The 24,142-nt window shown below is 34.7% G+C and overlaps 1 protein-coding gene across 6 annotated transcripts in view; it reads left to right on the top strand.

The window, feature by feature from the left end:
• Dgkb (diacylglycerol kinase beta) overlaps positions 1-24,142 on the top strand; it is a 618,799-nt gene that overhangs the window by 573,483 nt on the left and 21,174 nt on the right. For all 6 annotated transcript variants that reach the window (XM_071607991.1, XM_027932698.3, XM_027932697.3 and 3 more), the window contains 2 exons: positions 11,977-12,097; positions 12,931-12,991. In XM_071607991.1, the coding sequence (XP_071464092.1) occupies positions 11,977-12,097; positions 12,931-12,991 (182 nt within the window). The remainder of the gene's footprint in view (positions 1-11,976; positions 12,098-12,930; positions 12,992-24,142) is intronic.

The following is a 24,142-nucleotide window of genomic DNA, read 5'->3' as shown; positions in this document are numbered from 1 at the left end:
AGGCCTCAGGAACCCTGTTAAATTGTAATAGCTAAGATCCACTTACATTGACCAGTGTTGCTGACTGCAAAATATTTTATAAATCTCCCCTACTTTGGTACCAACTAGGTTACCATTCACATTTGACCAGGGTGTTAAAAATGGTTAATTTTTTTAACCAGTTTGTTAGCTGGGAAAAGATCAGAAGCTCATGCTCCTTATAAAAGATCAAGGTTCTCCAACCTACAGGTCTTTCTTTTAACACACTCCACTGTACATGCAGGTGTATACTAAGTCTATTTTTTTTTACCTTTTGTTTGAGGGTCAGGGCACTTATATAAATTTGACTCTTTGACTACTGCTATTGATATGAGAAATAAAGTCTCTAGTCTTTAACCCAAGAGGCTCATATCCACTGTCAGTCTTTACCAAATGGTGGCAGGTTAGCATATTAGCTTTCAAGAAAAGTTAACTCTCAGATGCTTCACGCCTTGAGATTGGTGTACACTTCTCTAATGAAAGCACCTCTTCTCCCCTAGGTTCTCCTTAGACTTCACCTTCTAATTCTTTCTTACTATTCTCATTCCCTGAATTTAAAAAATTCCTTCTTTTTATTGATAATCCATGCCGAATATTTTCTTTTTACTTGTAATTCAGATTAACACTCCTGAATGAATCTGTATAGTGACAAGTCTAGTTTAACTCCTTTGTTGAGGAAAAAAAGAATGAACTGAGAAAATGTGGAAGTCAGCTCTGAAACTCAGAGAACAATTCAATTCTTTGACCCAATCCCTGCATACTTTGAGCCCAAAGGGATAAATCAATCTGTCCAAAAGGAGCCCCTGGGCTCATTTATGAGGGGAGGTGGGCAGACTGGTCTACTTCAGTTAGGAGGCTTATATGAGAAAGTAGTTATGACTCATTTATAGCATTTTTCAGTTACCTACCTTTCCAGTGGATGGATGCCTGTGAGCTTGTCCAACTGAGACCAATAATAGGTATACTTTGAAATGTGTATGCCAGCCATACAATTGCTGTTGGAGAAACAGACCATTCTAACAGTTATTTTTCCAATGAAGTTGATACTCATTCCACATTTTTATCTAAGAGAAGAAAATAATAATAGGAAGGGTCTGCACAGGAGCTTGAAACTAGCTAGTAAAAGTGGAGATCCGTCCAAACACATTAAAATTCTATTTTCCTTTACAAGTGTTTGCTGCAGATGACCCCCACTGATCTTAAATATATTTCTGTATCTGTAACTGAATAGAGGTTTTCCGTACAGCATGTTCTAATGGCACTCTGGCCTTTAGCCAACAAGGCACTGAATAAGGCTATTTTTAAAATACAGAAACTGGGAACAGCTGCAGCAATCAAATTTGATAAAAACAGAGAGGAACTTTGCTTCCCCCCCCCCCTTTTTTTATGGTTTGTCCAAGTTTAGTCTTCTTTCATAGAACTGCTTTTGTTCTGTTGTATGAAGGGCTACAAGACCAATACAGTGAAGCCCTTTTAAACAAATAACTTTTAAAAGAATATGGCTAAATAGAATAATTTTTCTTTTACCAAGGCTATCAATGCAATAGTATTTTAAACTATTAAAAAAAGGATATATCTCTTGTAAAATGAAGTGTAAGAAGAATGAGATACATTGGCAAAGTATGTAATAAAATTAAGAGAGAGAGAGAGAGAGAGAGAGAGAGAGAGAGAGAGAGAGAGAGGTTTCTCCCATCCCCCAAAGTAACTCCTTGAAAGGGAAGATAAAGTCTTTAGTTTCTCAGTCCTAGAAGTCTGAAAGTTTGCATTTGAACTTCCCTTATATTCTCCAGTGTTGCTAGGAGTGAAGGTACTTTTAATGTCCCAGTTTTACTTTCACATTACTATTAGTCATGAATGTTGCTGTGTTTTCTAAAAGCTGGATTAATATCAGTGTAGTTCTTTTGTAGAGATAAAATGGCATGCTTTGTAGAATGTAAAGGAAAACTTTCTCACAGAGACATTTTGTACTTATATGAATCCTTCAACATGTCTATATACAAAAGCTTATTCTTTATTTTTTAAAAAATTAGAGCTCTTTGGAAACTCATAGTACATGATTAATAATTGTCAGGAGGTGACTGAATACCAAAAATCTCCTATACAGCAGTACATTGCAGGTTTTCTCTTCTAAGTGATTTCATGTATGGAATGGATTTCTCTGCTTATTTTGTAATTGACATGACAAAGGATATTGTATTACTTATAAGTATTTACAAATGGAATTAATGTTAAAGTCCCATTTAAAAAAAAAAAACTACTTATGTCAATATAATTCAGTGTAATAATCCAGGATAATAGTATAATTCTTTTTCTGAAAGCATAAGGTCATAAAATAAAATTGCTTTACTGCACAATAATGAGGAAAAAGGAGAATATATGCAAAATAGAAGTGTTCAGGTGTATACTAAACTGTACTAACTTGTTAGCAGACAGCCTATTAGATATGATGGTCCATCTGTCCACAATCTGTTATAAACTTTCAAATAGATGGAAAAACAAATTTAGCTATGTCTTTCGGACTGGAATAATTCTTTCCTAGAGGCACCAATGAGTCAAGAACTGTTCATCTTTAACAGTGAGGAAATGAAGATATGAAATGGGGTTTGTACTTAGGACAATGACAGGTCCTGTCTCAGTGCATGGATGAGGGGTCCTCAGTCTTGCATTAACAGCAAAGCTCCCTAAGTACACACAATGTTCAAAGTAGAAATTATTACATTCCTATTGTGCAGAGCCTTGAACTCAGCAGGTTTTCAAGGGTTCTCTGGCCAAGACACCAGACTTCAGGATATAATCCTATATTTTTCACACAACAAAAAGTTCCAAAGGAACATTGCTGGAATTTAATTTCATTTAGTCATGTAGTCTTCTCTCTGAAGACAAACTGCCAGGAGAATGAGATTTACTTCTGACCAGTAATGTTTTTATGCACAATAACCCCAAATATAATAGAGTCTTTCAATCTCTTGCTAGGAGTGTAATATTTATATGTAACCAGGATAGTTGAATACCAAAACAGCTCAGTTATACAGGAAATGTTTAGTGTAAATCACTATTCCCTATCATTATATTTTGTCCTTATTTTAATTTTTAGCATTAAATTTATATGTGAGTTCAAAAGCACCAAGTTTTAAAAAATATATTTTTTTCATATTTTACTGAAAGTAAAATAAATGAACAGTAGAAATATTAAATACTATATTGCAAGAAAATGAGTGTTTTCGAAGTGCTCCTGGAAAATGAATGGAAAGACTAAATAGTCATAGTAAGGTAATATGGATACTGCCCTCTTAGAATTAGATTTTAATTTGGAACTTTTTTTTTGTTTTTGTTTTTGTTTTTTGTTTGCTGAAACTGTTTGTCTCTTAGGAGAATCAGTGTTGATGATTTCCCTGACGACTTCACCCCCCTCATTGGCTCAGTCCTTCCAGATGCCCTTCCAGAAGCTATTCAGTATTCGCTGACATCAGCCTTCATTCAGGAGCATTTGCTTTGTTCAGTGATGGCGCTAATAGGAGGAGACACGTGAAGTAGCTTAGTTTATAGAAGAGGGCAGAGGAGGCACAGTGCTGTGAAAACATTCCCACAGACACTAGCGGTTCATTCACACAGAAAACAAGTGAGAGCCTTCAGTCCCTCCACAAAGCCCGGCAGAACAAACCAACACTCAACCTAGGAGAGCACAGTCACCGCCTACTTCTGCTCACAGACTTTCTGCATACCTTTCCTGAGAATGCACGCTGTGGATCTCAGCAATGCATTAACCTCTATGGGTCTTATGAAAGAAATGCTTATGATTGCTTGGATTGTGTGTCCCGTGGAGAAGATCACTTTTCAAGTACAGTGTAACAAAGTGATCTGCAGACCCTGGAACTTCTCTGTCAAAATAGGGAGGTTGTTGACAGCACGGTCATTTCTGGTCTTCTTTTTTTGGATCCATTTAGACAAGATCAGAATTTTAGAATGAAAACACATAAAGTTATAGTCTTCTCTGGCTGGTTGTTAAAAAAACAAACAAACAAACAAAAACAGATGGCTTTAGAAGAAATGATCAAATCCATTCTTTAAAAGGCATTTTTAAAATCAGGCATGTGATTTCACCCTACACGTGTGCGCCCGTGCGCGCACACACACGAACACATTAACCTTCTTGTTTTTCAAATTTCAAAAGAAAATGAATATTTCATGCTAAATTTTTCCAATAATTCTAGGTAATCCATTTATAAATTAGCCTACACAATCTTTTCAGTTTTTACATTTTAACCATTTTGGATACAAATCTTTCTAAAAAGTGATTTGCATTTCTTAGTCTGCTTATGGGGATTCTTCAGAGATAATTCCCATGTGACCTAGAGCAATCATTATAAATTGTTCTGTAGTGTGTCTTAGTGTGATGACATTCAAAACAATTTAGTGGTAGGATTGTTAGCAGCACCATTTTTAGGCATATATATTATATTATATCATATTATATATTTATATAATTATACAAATTATATAAATATATAATATAATATATTATATAATAAATAACATAATTATATAAATATATGTATTAATAATATAATTATTTAAATATATTATATAATTATATAAATTTATTAATATATAATATAATATATAAATATACTATATTATATAAATATAATAAATAATTATATAATTATATGTATTAATTATAAAATATAGAATTATATAATATATATTTATATATTATTTACATTATATATGATATATAATATATAAATATATATTCCTTTGTAGCATTTTTTATTTATGTATGACAGCAGCATGCATTACAATTTTTATGACATATATAGAGCACAATTTTTCATATCTCTGGTTGTATACATAGTATATTCACACCCATTTCTGTCTTCATACCTATACTTTGGATAATAATGATCATCACATTCCACCATCATTAATTACCCCATGCCCCCTCCCTCCCCCTCCAACCCCTCTGCACTATCTAGAGTTTGTCTATTCCTCCAATGCTCCTTCTCCCTATTCCACTATGAATCAACCTCCTTATATCAAAGAAGACATTCAGCATTTGTTTTTTGGAGGGATTTGCTAACTTCACTTAGCATTTTTTTCTCTAATTCCATCCATTTATCTGCAATGCCATGATTTTATTCTCTTTTATTACTGAGTAATATTCCATTGTGTATCTATGCCACATTTTTTATCCATTCATCTATTGAAGGGCATCTAGGTTGGTTAAACAGTTTAGCTATTGTGAATTGTGCTGTTATAAACATTGGCTGAGTCCCTGTAGTATGCTGTTTTTAAGTCCTTTAGGTATAGACCAAGGAGAGGGACAAATGCGTCAAATGGTGGTTCCATTCCAAATTTTCCAAGAAATCTCCATACTGCTTTCCATACTGGCTGCACCAATTTGCAGTCCCACCAGCAGTGTATAAGTGTACCTTTTTCCCTGCATCCTTGCCAACTCTTATTGTTGTTTGTATGCATAATAGCTACCATTCTGACTGGAGTGAGATGAAATTTTAGAGTGGTTTTGATTTGCATTTCTCTAATTGCTAGTGATGATGAACATTTTTTCATGTATTTGTTGATTGATTGTACATCATCTTCTGAGAAGTGTTTCTTCAGGTCCTTGGCCCATTTATTGAATGGGTTGTTGTGGGGGTTTTTTTGTTTGTTTGTTTGTTTGTTTTTGGTGTTTAGCTTTTTGAGTTCTTTATATACCCTAGTTATTAGTGCTCTATCTGATGTATGAGGGGTAAAGATTTGCTCCCAAGATGTAGGCTCTTTATTCACCTCACAGATTGTTTCTTTGGCTGAGAAGAAACTTTTTAGTTTGAGTCCATCCCATTTTTTGTTTCTTGATTTTAATTCTCGTGCCACCAGAGTCTTATTAAGGAAGTTGGGGCCTAATCCCACATGATGGAGATTAGGACCTACTTTTTCTTCTATTAGATGCCGGGTCTCTGATTGTATTTCTAAGTGTCCTTGATCCATTTTGAGTTGAGTTCTGTGCATGGTGAGAGATAGGGGTTTAATTTCATTTTGTTGAATATGGATTTCCAGTTTTCCCATCACCATTTGTTGAAGAGGCTATCTTTTTCCTGTGTGTGTGTGTGTGTGTGTGTATATATATATATATATATATATATATATATATATATATATATGCATTCATCTATTGAAGGGCAACACTTATTGTTGTGTGGAGTCCAGCAATGTGCTGCTCCACTGTGGGAGACCTCCTGGAGGCATGCTCACTGAATATATTCAAAGGAACAAATATTCCTTTGTAGCATTTTTTTCTTCTATCACTGATAACATCTAATTATTGTTATCAGTATGTATAATCACATGGAATTTGCAGTCAAACATAACTAGCTGAAACACCAGGCTTTCTGTTACATGTGAAGATTAGAATGAGCAGTTTCATCAATAAACAAGTTTATTCATCAATACAATGAGGAGAATAATACCAGGATTATTGGGGGAAAATGGAAAAAAATATCTGTAAAGCTCTGAGCAGAGAGTCTGTTAATAGAAAGCATACAATTTATATATCAACCCTTCCCATTCCCTCTCTTTTGATAATAGACCTAATATTTTATAATAAATTATTTATTGTTAAAAAACCATTTTATATTTATATACATAAATTCTTTCTAAAACTTTCTCTACTAACCCCCTTTTTCATTTGTATGTTTTAATTTATGGAAATATGGAAAGTAGTTATTTGTGCTTATGAGAAGTACATCTAAATTAAGGATCAATGAGCAATGGGTGGACATGTTGAAGAATCCTTGAAATCTGCACTTTAGTGAATGTATTTCACATATATATATATTTTTTTTTAAAGTTTACTCTGGGAACCAGATGTGTAGCTTGGTGTTAGAGTATGTGTTTGGCATTTGTGTGTCCCTACGTTCAATACAATGAGAGGGTGGGGGAGGTTATTGGTTACTTTGGATCCCAGACATGTTTCCAGTCATTGCTAGATAAATAAAACATCACTGAAAGGGCATACAATCTACATATCTACATATCTTCACTTCTGAAGGGATGTCCAACTGCAGAGCTAGTCTGGTCTTGCCATGGCCAAATAAGGATTTAATAAGTGGTGTTATAATCAACAAGTTGTGATTATTACAGTATTACTATTGAGTCACTGAGCATACCTCCAGGTGGTCTCCCACAGTGGGGCAGCACATTGCTGGATACCACACGCCATGCCCATGCATCATGCACCAGGTAAAAGGTTCACCTGCTTTGCTCCAGCTCCCTTTCCCCTCCAGCAAGACAAACTATATTCTATGAAATACAAAACCCACATTCAGTCTGTGTTTGCAATGTATCCTCTTCTGTTCCATCACATATGGTAGTCTGAAACAATTACATAATGAGACATACTATCAGGGCATAACTGTCAAACTGGAGAGACTAAGCAATGAATAAATATTATCCACTTATTAGCTATGCAGCTCTTGCATTCTCTATCTGTGCCCCTAATTTTAGATTTTATATTCATACCCTTGATTGCCTATGCAGCAAAATAATATGGTACAATATTCAAGAACAGATTTACAAAGGCAGAGGCAAATTCTATTGTAAAGTAGAGTTTCTTGCCATTTTGGTGGTATAGTCGTCTTTGTAATTCCATTGAAATCTATTGATTTTTCTCAAAATAGTGTTTTAAAATTCAAAGGATAAAATATATAGGCTTAAAATTTAGTCAATTATGTTGAAATAATACTAAAATTTTGATTTAGTAACATATGTGCTTCCTTATTAGCAAATTAACTTCAAAAATCTAGCAGAGAACAAGGGATTACTAAAATTTATATATATATATATATATATATATATACACACACACACACACACACACACTGTATACAAATATTTTTAATTTAAATCAAACAAAACTTAGATTATTATTTTTCTAGGGACAACTGAAGATATTTGGGGATTGTGGATGATTGAAATTTGTTACTATCTTTTTTTAAAAAGGAAGTTATAATAGCTATAATGTAATATGGAAATGTCCCTGATAACTATCAGTAGCAATAGATCATAGATATTGCTACTACAACTATGTTTTTCTTGTTTAAATTTATACTTGAATTAACTTTTAGTTTCAGTTACAGGGTACTGATAATAAATTTGTATTTTCCCCATTCAGATTCACAGACTTCGTATTAAGAATCTAGCTCTAATATGACCCAATTTTGATGACTTAATTAAGTTTTTCCCTCAGAACCATCTCCTAAGACTTTAATCTTACAACTTAAAGTACCTAATTTGAAAGATTATCTTGCCACCATTACTCCCATGGAGATATTTGGAAAGACATTAACTCAAAAACCTAGTAGTATTTTCCTCTTCAAAAATATACTTTATAATATTCAATTGAACAAAAGGAAGATCTTCCTGAGGAGACACACATCAGACACACACACACACATACACACACACACACACACACACACCTATATCAGGGTGTGAGAATGTCTCAATGCTTGCAGGTAACTCTAGAAGGTAGAGCTAATTTTCACCTGGATCTCCAAGTCTGGCTGCAATTTTTGCCTTCCTATCTGTAACTCCACTTCTTTTTCTGCATACTCAAAAAAAGGTAACGAAAATGCAATGACTGAGCATAAAGTTGAAAGTTAATCTCCTCTGGTTCCTTTTGAAATAAAGTTAATTAGAAACTTTGTTATTTCATGATAAATAACAAATGTATTGTGGCAAATCTCCTAGTCCACCAATGTGGTAAGACACCATGGTTGAGAACAGCTTCTCTATACGTGGATACACACACTGTGGAATCAGTGCTGCAACATTATGCCTTTCAGGACATTGAGATGCCATTTAACATTTATTGAAGCAGAGCTAAAGTAAAATTTTCGGTGATCTGAAAGAGTTCATGTTTCTCTTAAGAAGAGGTTGGCAAACATTTTATCTTAAGGGCCAGATAGTGAAGATTTTAGACTTTGTGGGCCATATGGTTGCTGTCACAACTACTCTACTCTGAGATTATAGTACTAGGGCTGAAACAGACTAAATAAGTGTGACTATGCCTGATAAAAACTAATTAATGGACCATGAAATTTAAATTTATACAGTTTTTATATGTGTCAGCATATTATTCTTTTACATTTTTTTTCACTTTTTAAATAAACAAAAGTAATTTTTAAGTCATAAGCCATACAGAAACTGTCAATGAAGTGGATTTGGCCCATGGACTAGGTTTGCTACTCCTATTCTAAAATGTGAAATCAATAACAAGGTAGCAAATCAATTAAGTAAGTTAATGTGATTAGGCCATCGCAGGGAGAGTTGCACTTAAATTTTGGCTAGAATGTGAGGTGAAGAAGTACTTGATATTCAGAGCATACCACATATAGAAACAGGGTTCAAAAAATATATGGATAGAAACTCTATACAAAATAAAAGATCACACATCAGGGCATCAGTTATGTATATACTGTGAAGATTGCACTGCATCAAAAATTGCCCATGCATTATGAGAGAAAGATTTGCATGTCACAAACTTAGTTCTTTTGTTTTTGTCTCTACCCCATGACACTTTGTACTTGCGCCAGTGTTTGTAAACATTCCACTGTTCCCATACAGTTTATTGTGTTAGCAAGAACATAATCATTTGAAAGCCTAGGTGTTGTAAACTTATGAGAAATAGCTTCTTTAGTGATTATTAATACTAGAATTGATTTTCAGAGTATTTTTGCAGGAAAAAAACAAAGACAAATTAAAAGAAAGAAGAAAACAGAAGGAGGGTGGCAGACAGCAGCAATATGGTGTGAGTGTAGACAAATCTCTGTGATTCATGGAAAAGTTAGGGCTCACAGATTAACTCTGTTGCGAGAAAGTGTTTCGTTTCTTCTAGAATAGTTCCCATCAACCAGCCTCAGATCATTACAAAAATTAACATGGAATTTCACCTCTTTAGGAATTAGGCAGTACAACACCTACAATACCAAGTGTGAACTTCAGTCCTGTGACGGTGCTGCTGGTGGTTTTTGTTTTATAAATATCACCAGGCACACATCTGGAGCTTTAGAGCTTGCCACAATGCTGTTTTCTGGTTGACATATATCTAAGAAATGCGTATATTAACACCCAGGCTACAGAGCCAAGCACATTTTAGTGCCGGCTACAGCTGAAAGAATATGTTTCTATTCCTTGTCCATCTGTTCTTGGCAACATAAATTTAAACTAGAAACAGAATAAGCTTCATGAGAAATAAGTCTCAATAGGGGTTAGAGCAGCGAGGTGGAAGCTCTGAGCTCTGACTTGGTAACATTTTATTTCCTACCTGAAAGGTTGTTTTTACTTGGAGCAATCTCATGCCACAGCTACAATTTAAAATTTTTTGATTAATACTTTTTAATCATGTGCTTTAAAAAAACATATGATGGTTTGGTCACACATTCTGTTGTAAGTGAAAATTTTAAAATTTCTAATGATCATAGATAGGCCTCATGAACTTTGAGATTTCAAACGCTCTTTGCCACAGTTGAACTGCACTCAAAGTGAATCATTAGCATCTCTGAACTCCAGGCAAGAAGGGGTTCATTAATAAGGAGTGAGGGCTTTCTATACAAAATGGTTCCATAGAAAACAACTTTCTTGTTTTTCTAGGAGTCTAACTTGGCTATGGCCAACTAGCACATGTTTATTTGGTATCATCATTATGCATTCCCACTGTAGGCCACTTCCTCTAGATTTTTTTTTCTACTAAAACAGTCTGAATTTTTTAATTTTCATTTAAAAGCACGTCAGGATTATATGGGACTGCTATAATAGAAAGGGACCGGGTGTGATTACCCATACTACTGCTTGTAAATCCAGGGTCTCAGCACTCAGGTCAGTACCTGAGCAAATGGACTCTTGGGGCAGCATCTCTGGGGTTCTATTGGTGCGAGTTCAGCCTGTACTTCTGAGTGACTGCAAATTCTGTCATTGGAAAGGACCTCCCCACTAAGTAAGAAACACTTATATAGTTTTTAAAGTATCTGCTTTTCATATAACTGATTTATCAAAGACTAGCCTAGTGTTTATGCTTTAAAGTGGCTGCTTTCAATATTTTACTGTATCACTTGTTCACTGTGCAAATATAAAAAATTACCTTCTCTGATTCTCAACTTCTCTTTCTAGAAATGGGGATAATTGAATTTTTCTTAAATTAGTTCTGAGGGGGAGCCAATGAGATTAATAGAACATGATTAGTCCAGTGACAGCTACTTGATAAACACCTAACAAGTGGTACTTATTAATATTAGCCCACCTTTAATGTTTTCTCCTAATAACAATAAATAATTACACTGTGCTAATTTTCTAATCTGCTCCTAAATATTAGTTTGGTAGGGTATGTTCCTTAAGAAAACATTTCTAGAAACTACCATTTTTTCTTGAACTTCTACACAAAGTTACTTATGACTGTGGACAAGTCACTCAAGGACTTGGGGATTCAGTCTTCTAGTCTATAAAATAAAAAGATTCAACTCCATGATCTCTAAGGTCTCTCATTTGAGTAATTTTTTAAAAATCATGTTTGACAGCATATCCTCATACTTTATTTATAGTGATGAGATGTGTACTTGCTGCCAAATGTCTGATGTAGAATGTATAAATGTTCCATATATACATGTGGAATAACATTAAGTTTGTTGATGTTAGAAACTACTGGTATGTTTTTTGGCATTATTTGGCTCAGAATTTTTTCTTCCCACTTGTTTTAGAATAAGCTGACAGCACATCGTTTTCCATAGAACCTCAAAGGTTTAGTGAAACTGAGAGTTATAGAAGTAGGCCATCTTTACTTTCTGTTTTTAAGACAGAGAATCTTTCTTTGTGAAGGGGCTTTCATTATTTCCATAATATCCAATATCATCAAATTTTGGACATATGCATATTCACTATAACTTAAAGGCATCTGTTTTCTTTCAGATCTGAGTGATCAGCTGCTGGAGGTGGTTGGTTTGGAAGGAGCCATGGAGATGGGGCAAATATACACAGGACTGAAAAGTGCTGGCCGAAGACTGGCTCAATGCTCTTCTGTGGTCATCAGGTAGTTCTTTTTCTGAAATTGACAGAGGGGTTTGACATAACTTCACCAAAACTAATCAAAAGCACACAAGACTAATAGTGACATTTATTTTTGCTTCAAATTAGCAATGGTTAATATTTATATATTTCAAAATGATAGAAATTGGCAGATTTTTAAAGAGTATTGGCTAGCTATTACTTATTAGGTCCTTTGAAATCTGATTCTCCCTTGTTGACTACCATGGAAATGGTGATGTGTCCCTTCTAACATGCAAATTTAATCTCCCCTATGCTCTATGCTCATGCACACTCAAGTTTACTGAGGCACTATTTATTAAGTAAATACATCCAAAATAATAATTAAAAAGTTATTGATCAACTATGAACTTAAATTCTTTCATAGCCTAAGTGCAACACTGTTTCTGTGAAATTAAATAGTAATAAGTTATTGTATGGTAAAACAAAATGTGAATTAAATTTGAAATTTTCCAAGGAAATTTTCCCATTATTTCACTGGTGAAGGGGGGAAAAAGTCCATTTTGACAAGGAATCAGTCTCTTGGATGTTCGAATTCTGTGTATCCTTAAAAATAAACCCTGGCATTTTTTTTTTTTTGCATTCATAATTTTTGTTTTTAACACCATATTTACCAGGAAGCTCTTAACATTCTTATGATCTAGGTGCCTTTCAGAGTATTCATTAATAGTGAATAAATATCTCCCTTTCAGACGAGATAACTTTAGAGGTCCACTTTACCACATTTGCCTTCCCTGGTCTCATCATCGTCTATCCTATATATAGTCTTTTATATGATATATTTCAATGTTATACTTACAAGGACATATTTTTCCCTAGGACTAGCAAGTCTCTGCCAATGCAGATTGATGGGGAACCATGGATGCAGACACCATGCACAGTGAGTACAGGGTAGCTAAAATACCCTGTCAGTTTCATTTTTACAAAATGAAAATAATAAATAATCACAGTATCTAATCTTTTGTCTTGCCTCCCTTAGGACCTATAATCAAATAATTCCCCTCTTACTTATGTATCAAAGCCATTGCATTCAAGGTTTAGCAGTTATATGCCCTTGGCAAATTTCAGTTTTTGAATATATGTGTTAACCTACGCATAACTTTAAATACCATGGATCAATTATAAACTCTGGAACTAAGCAAAATACAAAGTTTCTAAACTTTCTTGTGTTTATTTCATAACACCTTATGAGAAAATTATTTATGGGAACTTCAGACAGAAGTCTCCCTGAATTTATTACTCATCTGTTATTTTGTCTCCATTTAGGGACTTGTGGGTTTGCTTTTCTATAGAAAAAACAAAAATCCCCCTTTTTCTACCATAGTTGTTGTCTTCATAACATGATATCATTTTTTTTATTTTTCTAATTAGTTATACATGACAGTAGAACACATTTTGACAAATCATCAATGGAATCTAACTTCTCCTTCCTCTGGTTGTACATAATGTAGCGTTACACTGGTTATGTAATCATATATGCACATAGGGTAATATCTGATTCATTCTACTATCATTCCTACCCTCCCTCTGTTTAATTCAAAGTACCTGTATTCTTCCCTACCCACCTCCTCATCCTTATTGTGAATTAGCATCTGCATATCAGAGAAAACTTTTGGTCTTTAGTACTTTTGGATTATCTTATTTCACTTAGCATGGTATTCTCCAGTTCATCCATTTATTGACAAATGCCATAATTTCATTCTTCATTAAGGACGAGTAATAACCTATGTGCATATATGCCATGATTTCTTTATCCATTCATCTGTTGAAGGGTATCTAGGTTGGTTCCATAAGTTAGCTATTTGAATTGAGCCTCTATAAATATTGATGTGGCTCTGTCACTGTGGTATGCTGATTTTATGTCCTTTGGGTATAAACCAAAGAGTGGGATAACTGGATCAAATGATGGTTCCATTCCAAGTTTTCTGAGTAATCTCCATATTGCTTTCCAGAGTGGTGCACCAATTTGCAGTCCTACCAGCAATGTATAGATGTACATTTTTTCCCCACATCATCACCAACATTTATTATTGCTTGTTTTTTGTTTGTTTGTTTTGGTATCGGGGATTGAACTCAGGGACACTTAACCATTGAGCCACATCCTCAGCCATTTTTTGTATTTTATTTAGAGACAGGGTCTTTGTGAGTTGCTTAGGGCCTCACTAAATTGCTAAGGTTGGCTTTGAACTCTTGATCCTCCTGCCTCAGCCTCCAGAACCACTGGGATTACAGGAGTGCACCACTGTGCCCAGCCTGCTTGTAATCTTGATAACTGCCATTCTAACTGGAATGAGATGGAATCTCAGTATAGTTTTGACTTGTATTTCTCTAATTGCTAGAGATACTGAACATTTTTTTCATATATTTGTTGATGGATTGTATTTCTTCTATGAAGTATCTATTCAGCTCCTTAACCTATTTATTGATTGGGTTATTTGTGTGTGTGTGTGTGTGTGTGTACATGTGTGTGTATGAACGCGTTTATGTGTGTTGTTTTTTGAGTTCTTTATATTGTGATATAATTTCCTTCAAACATTTTGATTCCCCCCAAATTTTTATTTTCCTTTGTATGGTGAATATCTCATATTGTCATAGTTCAAAAGCATGCTAAGCTCTTGGCATTGGGGATAGAAATATGGAAAGGATCAACAATATAATTATCTCCAAAAACTTACATTCTGATAATAGTTGACTAAATAAATAATAAATACTTATAGAGCAAATATAAGAGTTATGACAAAAATAAGGTGAAATAGTGATGAGGAACTAGATGGAGTATGGGTATCCTACTTTAGATAAGTGGAATGGGAGATCCTTGGAAGGAAACAGTAAGGAAGATGGTGTGACCAAAGCTTCTAGAGATCTGGAGAGTAGTAAAAGAAAATGTTAGAAATGGTGGACAGCAGACATGATAGTATGTGCAAAACATGATAGTATAGAGTTAGAATTTTATTATAAATGCAATAAGAAACTATTAAATGCTTTAAGTATCATCTGACTTACATGTTTAAAGTTCACATTGACTGCTATGTGGAGAATATGCTGAGGAGCAAATAAGAGACAGGTTTATCCATGTTGTCTGGGAGGTGGCAGGGAAGGAAAAGGGAAAACTAAAGTTTGCCAAGGGCATGTAATTTGAGCTACATTCTGGAGTTTTGAGCAGGAAGAATTTACTAATGCATTCTTTTGAGATGGGAAATGGGAGATGAACAAGGAGTTTTAGTTGAGGCTAACTCGGACCTATAAATGACAATGCTATTTACTTAGTAAAGTTGGGAATGAAACTGATTAAGGAATAACAGGGGGCTGGGGATGTGGCTCAAGCGGTAGCGCGCTCGGCTGGCATGCGTGCAGCCTGGGTTCGATCCTCAGCACCACATACAAACAAAGATGTTGTGTCTGCCAATAACTAAAAAATAAATATTAAAACTCTCTCTCTCTCTCTCTCTCTCTCTCTCTCTCTCTCTCTCTCTCTTAAAAAAAAGGAATAACAGTACAGGGCCTTCATCTTGTATAAACATTGTGTTAAGTGCTGATGTTGAATGAATTTATTATTTTTCACACGAACCCTGAATAAACATCTGAATTATCAGATGGAAAAGTGAGGCTTTGGGATTTTAAATAACTTATTCATGTTCTGTTATGTGGCAAATATGAAATTCATACACAGGTCTCTTTATTGAAGTATCATTTTCTCAACTTCTAGTTCAAATAATGTAAACTACTGATTCCAAACAGCACACCCTAGCAAATCAAAGGGAATTTTTTTAATTTTACCTCTTAAGATTGAACTCTGGAGCTGTTAGCTCAACCTTAAGTATATAGCACATAAACATAACCTCTTGTTCATTTCTTATTCTGTTTCATTATTTCCTAAACAGTAATATTGGCTATTTCCTGTGCTTTCTGCTATTTTTTATTTTTGGTTCCAAATATCCTTTTTAAAAATTCCTTTCCCTCTACTTACCGGAATGTCTACATTTATACTTTATCTATTCCTCTTTAGGCTCTCCAGATGACACTTCTGAATTCAAATTTATATTCACATAGATGTTAAGGGTGTAGAAGTAGTGGTAGTGATGGTGGTGATGTTGGTAGTAGTGGTGGTGATGGTGGCAGTGATGGTTTTACTGGTAATGACATTATGGAGACATTTATGATAGTGATGGAAGAGTAATAGTAGTTATGATGGTTATGGTGAAAATAGTGGAAAATTTCCTAGTGATGGTAATGATAGTAGTTGCAGTGATTATGGTGTTCATGATTGTAATGCAGAATGGTAGTGGTTATGGTGACAGTAGTTCCCTTGTCTTTAATAAAAGGTCTCTATTCATCAGTCATGTCACAACAAAATAAATTTTAAAAAACAATGAAACCAAATAACTTCTATGAATATTCATTGTATTCCTTTAGACTCTTTGGGAGAGTAGAGTCTCTATACTATGTTGTGAGTAAAGAAGCTGAAATGGCAATGATAAAAATTCACATTTATTAAGTTCTTATTGTGTGTACATATTGAGGCACTCTCTCTGTTGACATATTTAATTCTCCCCAAATAACCTATGTTTAGCCTCACTTTATGAATGAAGCCACTAAGGTAGGCAGAGACTAAACAGATTGTCTAATTCTGCACACCTATTAAGCGGCAGGGTAGAAACTGAAACTCAGGTGGCCTGGCTCCAGAGTCCTCATTCTTCATCACTGCGCTTACGGTGGATCTCACCCTGGAAAGACCCCAGTGTACCCAAATGAGCCACCTCCAGAATGTGACCATTTACAAATCACTTACTGACCTTCTCCAGCTTTAAAAAAACTATGTCTATTGAAATTTAAATAGTGTTTAAGAATAATTGTAGCTTATTTCACATAGCACTTTTGATAATACTTGTAACTTTTATTTTAGTTAGTAATAGTATATTCATTTCACTTCTTAATTATCATGATCTACTATTGTTATTTTAGTAATAATGTGTATATAATTTACATTTAATTTTCTCTTCTTGTAAATTCACTTACTCATTTATGCACTGCAGCCTACACTGGGCCAAGAACTGTACTAGACTGTGGCTCATTATTGTTATTTCACATTCTGGCTCATTCTGTTTTTCCTAGAACCACATGGAGTTCTAAACTTTAAATTTCATTTTAATTGAAGAGAATATTTAATATCCATAGCATTAGTATGATTTAACTAGAAAGTGTTTTATTTTCTTCAATCAATAACACAATATTTTTCTTACAGAACATAAGAATTGGTAGAATGTTAAAATTCTTTGCTGAATTTAAATACCCATGAGCTGATATTCAAGTTATGAAGAGTTTCTCTAGATATAATTTTAGAAGAAAGCAGAAGTTTTATTTTTCTTTAAATAGAATATATAAAATAGAAGGACAAGCAATAAATGTCTTGATTCAAAATCCATAAATATTTTTTAAAAATCAGGATAACACAGGTTCTTAAGATGGCTGGTGGTGGTGCATAACAATGTGAAAGTATTTAATGCTAATGAACTTAAAAATGTAAAGTTAAAATGGTAAGTTCATATATATATATATATATATATATATATATATACAATAAAAAGTGACTTAAGAAACAATGTAATATTTGTTTATAAACTTTACTAATCCTGACTTCAAAATATGAAGAAAGGCAAAGACCAAAAAGTTTTAAATTTTCCCTTGAAATATATATTTTTAAATTATTTTTGTGACTTTCTAAATTCTCTCACTGAAAATCAATCTACAGAAGTTTGTTAAATATCCCTGTGTTCACAGTATTGTAATAATCACCAAGTTAACAAAGAATATATTTTAGCCATATAACTATTTAGTCATGCAAATAAGCATATTTAACTTAAGAGGATCTTAATTCTAGAATAATGTATATTAAAATGTTCTAGAAGAACCTGTATTCGGGCTGGACTCCAGAGTGAAATTATTTCTACCTTCTTCCTCCTCTGATCCTTTCTCCTGAATACAGAGAACATATTGACTCTGTTGTCCTTATATTCCTAAAACAGGAAGAAGAACAGCTGGGGTGAGAGAAGAAGAGAGTTACATGATAGGATAGGGGAGAACAAAGATTAGGTCTAGCTTTATTTTGTATCTGTACACACAACAGCCATTAACTATCCAAATTTTACAATTGATGGGTGCCCAGAAAAGTTTTGTTAAGTTAGAAGTGACTGCACATGGCATCAGAAACTTCAGATTCATTATAACCAAAATGGATTGTTCATCTGCCTCTTCTTCCTGTTCCCCAAATACTGACCTCTCCTCATATCCCAGATCTGCTGCTTTTCTCTATATTATTTTGATTTAGTGGAACCCAGTGTTTTCTTAGCTAGCAATCTGAGAGTCATACTATGCTTATTTATATACTCCCAAATTCAATTACCATGCCCACTTAATGATATGACCTATTTCTAGAATCTTTTCTTCCAGTCCTACTACCACTGTCATAGACTTGGCCCATTACGTTTCTCTCATTGCTGGCAAATATTACATATATTCTTCCACCTCCATTTTTTGTTCTATTTTAAATAATCCTTCACATTTCCATGAGAATGATCACTATAAAATACTAATTTCACCATGATACTTTCTACTTAAAATTCTTTAATTACTTTCTATCTGATAAATATAATAATTTGAGACAGATTTCCTATTTTACCAACTTCATCTCCTGTTTCAATTTTACCTTTTCATATACTTCTCCCTTGTTCAAAGAAACTTTTCCTCTTATTTAGTTGAATGGCATCAACTGATCCTTTGAAACTCCTTCTGAGCCTCCCCTCCTCCACAAAGCCTGCCTGAACACTGCCCTTCTACTCCTGCACCCATTCTAACACAAACTCACCTGCAAACTCAGCCTCCATGGTCAGTAGCTCTAAAATTATGTTGAACTAATGTTTTGCTGCTTTTCTGAGGTTATAAGCCCAAATTTTTGCCAGCTTAGTACAGCCAGAGTATAGCACTGTGCCTCAAATATGATTTGATTGCCAATACCAAGTGCATTTTGAATTTGTGAATTTCTTAAACACTTCATGGGGTAGTATCACATTTTTAAAAATGCTTTCTACTAAATCTTTTTTCACTGAACATAATGTAGTTTGGCTAGCAATTCATTCACATATTTTTCATATATAAATATATGTAAAAGTTATTTTGAGTTATCTTTATTCATTATATTCTCAAAGCAAAGATTTGAATGTATCAGAGAAGATATACTTTCCCAACTCCCAAGATGTAATCCTTCTGTTTCCTGGTATGGTACAACTAAACTTCCTTGGGCTACTTCCTTTTACTTATCCATTGTGTATTTGTGTTAGTCAGCTTTTCCTCACTGTGACAAACACCTGAGAAAAACTACTTAAAAGAGGAAAGATTTATTTGGGCTCACAGTTTCAGAGGTCTCAGTGAAGTGCATGCTGGATGGCTCCATTGCTTTGGGTCTGAGGGGCAGTACAATATCATGGTGAAAGGGTGTGGCAGAGGAAAGCTGTTCTACTCTTATTAGCTTGGAAGCAGAGAGAAAGACAGGAAGGGGCTGCTGATAAGATAAAAGCTTCCAGGGCATGCCCCTCGTGACCCACTTTATCCAATTAGGTCTCATTTCCTAAGGTTTCTACCACCTCAGAATAATGCCATCAGATCATGACTCCCATTCCAATCACCTCCCACCTCTAAACGTGGTAGCACTGGGGCCATCAAAAGATGAGCCCCTCAAGGACGTTTCTGATTCAAACTATAACAGTATTTATTGTACAGATTCTTTGACATATAATAGGCCTGTATTAGTTATTATCTGTTACACTTTTATGAAATATAATACCAATTAGGTTTTAATGCAGGATCCCTTTGGCGCATTGTCTATAATAAGGTAGAGAAAATTCCTGAAACTTTCTCCTACATCATAGAGAATGCGAAGGAATTTATTCATGATCATAAGCTAAATGGTGAAACATCAAACCACAGGTGATATATGAGGACTCATCAAAGTGACAACTGTAGCCACAGTAACTTCTGGAAAGCATTTATGTGTGTAGGTCTTCCTTTGCCCTTCTAGGTACCTTTCCTGGTATATACCTCTCTGGATCCTGAACCTACTCACCCAATCTCAGCTTCTCGTGTGTAAATACTTTCAAGATGCCACACAGCCCTGACCTAGCACTTAGCTGCTCCCTGCTGAGTCTGGTGGTCTTGCTGCCTGGAGAATTTGATCCCTGTTATTCCTGAGGCCTCCTGCTGCTCTGATTTTCCCTATGAACACTGTTCAATGAAACACAATTTTCTGACTGGAATGACAGTTCCCTCCACTGATTCTAGCACTTCCTTGACTTGAACACTTGGGCTTTGCTTGCACACTTATCTAGAAAGATGGGATCTTTTCCCCTTACCCAGTTACTACAGGTACCTGTAAAATGTGTATGTATATATATATATATATATATATATATATATATCTCTTCATTTTGGCCCTTGTTTTCATAAACTCCAGCACAATTTTAAAATTGTAAAGAGGAACAGTGCAGGCCTAATATATCTCAGTTTTGTGTTTAATTATTAAAAATAATCATAATTGTAAGATGTTATTTAATCTTTTTTTTTTAGAGAGAGAGAGAGATAATTTTTGTAATATTTATTTTTTAGTTTTCGGCTGACACAACATCTTTGTTTGTATGTGGTGCTGAGGATCGAACCAGGCCGCATGCATGCCAGGCGAGCGCGCCAGCGCTTGAGCCACATCCCCAGCCCATATTTAATCTTTAATCACTTGCTAGATACCATTAATCTCAGGCCACTGATACTGATAATGAAAGATTTTGTAAATGTAAATTTTTCCAGGCCCAGAAATTTACTGCTAAGTAGATGAAGGCCAATAGATTTTTCTAGACATTTTAAAGGACTAGAGATATTTAAGGGGAACCTTTGTCTCAATACCTAATGTTTATTAAATGTATACCATATACTATTTTCTGTTCAGTGTGCTAATATTCATAAATAATTTAATCTTAAGTAGAGTTATTATAATCTCCATATCATAAATTTTAAAAAACTGGAAGCCCGAGAAGTCAAGTAACTTGCCCAAGGTTACATAGTAAGAGTAAGCAGGCTATGGGTCTCTACTGCCTTCTCCTAATTATGATGCTTGCTGCTTCACTCAGTGCTTCTTCAGAGTCTTAATGTATCTCTAAAAGTAATAATCAGCTAAAGCACATTATTTATAACAGAATTCAATCTTTATTAGCTTATTTATATTTTTGATCTTTTTATGTTTTGCTTCTCAGTGTAGCACAGCCATCCCTCACATTACTGCCAGAATTACTACTGAATACCACAGCTGTGATACCTTGCATCCCTTGATTCAAGTCCATTACCTCCTTATTTCACATAGCATACAATTCAGAATCCACATCATGGCCTTAAATTACACCCCCAACACTAGCACCAGCCTGGCATGTTGAATAGGGACCACTCCTGGAAGATTCGTACTTACACTGTTATGGGTGGAGATTCCTCAGTTTTTGTATTCCCCCCAAAAAAAACTTAAAATCAAAATACACAGAGAGCAGATGAGAATAAGTAAGCAAGTTGCTTTATTTAACAAAACAAAAGTACACCCCAGAGAGCATGGAGTTGGCCATTTCAAGAGAAAGGGGTGGTCTTCTGCACTGTAAGGTTTTAAGTTCTGCTTGGTATCCTCCTTGCTCAGGAGTTATTCAGTTTGGGTGGGATGATTACACCTGCCTAAGTTTCTGCACCTGTACCAATTTTACTGTGTCAGAACTGTTCCTATCACTACCTAAATGAAATGAAGGTGGGGGTGGTGAGTGGGGAGAGATGTCACCAAAGACTATGGAACTCCTGACAAAACTCAATGCAAACAATAGGATTATGATCCCAAGGTCAACTACCACTAGTCCCTTGGAGGATGATTGTATCCTTTCTTCAGATTGACAGAGAGCTGTTGGTGCACAAGTTGGTCTGTGGGGAGATATAGCAGCCAGTTGGGTGCCACCCAGGGGTGGAACCTGAATTTTCCTTCCACACTTTTGTTTACATCTATCTAGCTACCTGCTCTAACAATACTGCGTCCTTCTGTATTGTGCCTAAAATTCCCATTCTGTTTTGTGGTTTAGAAATAAATTCATTCTCTAGCTTCCAGACAAGCTTCAGGAAATCTATAGCTTCTTCCAACAGTTCTCTGAAACCCATGGTTTGCACTTTTTTCATCTAATCTTACCAGTGGTTTATTATATTTATATACTTAATGTTTCCCTTTTACTCAGATTGCCTGAATTAATTATTCTCTTTTGTTAGGATATATGTATTTTTAAAGTTACTTCAAAATCTTTCTGGACAATGATGGGATTATAGATACTTGCATACACACAAATTAAAAAAAAAAAAAGCTCTTCTTCAATGCCAAGCTTAAAAGCACTTTCCTCCTGAAGTCTCTTTAACTCCCCATCTGTCTGAAATATTTGCCTGATCCTTTGTACTTCTGTGACTCTGCTAATATCTCCATGGTGTCCAAACCCACAAGCTTCTCCCTCCGCTAGTGTGTGTGTGCATCCAGCTCTTCTGACCTAACTGTAAGCATTTTAAGATTTCTTCTTTATTTCCCCTTTACACCTTGCATACTATCTTTTACATAATATGATTTCCAGTAAGTCCATAATCATTTGAATCATTGCTTGCACTATGTAATATGTCAGTTTTCTCAGGTTGCTTTTAAACTTTTTAATTTGTTCTTAGTTTTCAGCAGTTTGATTTTGATGAGTCTGGGCATGGATTTCTTTGAGCTTATACTAGTTGAGTTTTACTGAGTTTTATGTGTCTGTAGATTTATGTTTTGCCAAATCAGGAAGTTTTCAGTCATTATTTCTTCAAATACTGATTTCTACATAACACTCTTTCTCCTCTTCTAAAACTCTGATGACATGTACATATTACATACTTTATTGTCTCAGATCTCTGAGCCTGTTCATTCTTTTTTCTTTCCTCTGGTTCTTTCTATTATTTAGATAGGATAATAAACATTTCCTTCATTCAAGTTCATTGCTGTTTTCCCCTCTTATCTCCATTTTATTCTTGAGCCTAAAAACTTACAGTTTTTGTTTTGATAATTGTATTTTTCAGTTTTAAACTGAATTTTCAGTTGTACAATTTTCCAATGATTCCTTTTGTATCTTCTATTCCTCACCTACCACTTTCTGTCTTTACTCTTGAAGTGTCTCCCATTATTTCTTGGAACATGATTATAATAGCTGCTAACTCCTTGTTTGTTAATCCCAACAATTATATCATCTCAAGGCTTGTATCACTGGGTGTCTTATACCATATACGTTTTTGAAATTTTCCTGGTTCTTTTTATTTTGAGAAATTATGAGTTATGTCCTGAACATCTTAAATATCATGTTTTGAGGGCCTGGCTATTATTTAATTCCCATGGGGAATATTGCTTTGCTGTTGTCATTATTGTTATTCTAGCAGGTGCCTTACCAGGTTAGGTTCAGGTCACAGATGTTAATTCATCTTCTATAAGTTGTGGCCCTGATATCAGCTCAGTTTTCAAAGTATTTGTAATATTGTTCAGATTTATATTTCATGTAAAAGATCTATATGTCTGTCTGGACTCCCGATGGTAGCCTACACTCTAATTCAGTTATAAGTTATCAGTATTCTGTTTAAGGTCACATCCAGGCCTAGTCAAATAAAGAGCAAATTCAGGGAATTCTACAAAGCTTGGCAGGATATCTTGCTTGAGCTCCCTCCTCTCCATGATCTCTCTAATGTTTTTCATTTCATGTAGTCTCATGTTCTAGCAAGAATCTAAGAGTTTAGTTTTTCTGCTCTGCCATGTATTTCCTGAAGTAGCATCTTCCTCCAGGATGGCAAGGGGATACAGAGAGAAAGAACGAAATAGGAGATCCCTATTGAGCCCATAATTCCTTTAATGAGTTAAAGTCTGTCCTGCACTAAAGTGTTAGGCACCTGCCTCTACTATGTAATCAGCTATGGA

This window comes from Marmota flaviventris, chromosome 1 (assembly GCF_047511675.1).
Source record: "Marmota flaviventris isolate mMarFla1 chromosome 1, mMarFla1.hap1, whole genome shotgun sequence".
In the NCBI taxonomy this organism is placed as follows: domain Eukaryota; kingdom Metazoa; phylum Chordata; class Mammalia; order Rodentia; family Sciuridae; genus Marmota; species Marmota flaviventris.
Note: the sequence above shows the minus strand (reverse complement) of the source record. Positions and strands in the feature narration are given on the sequence as shown.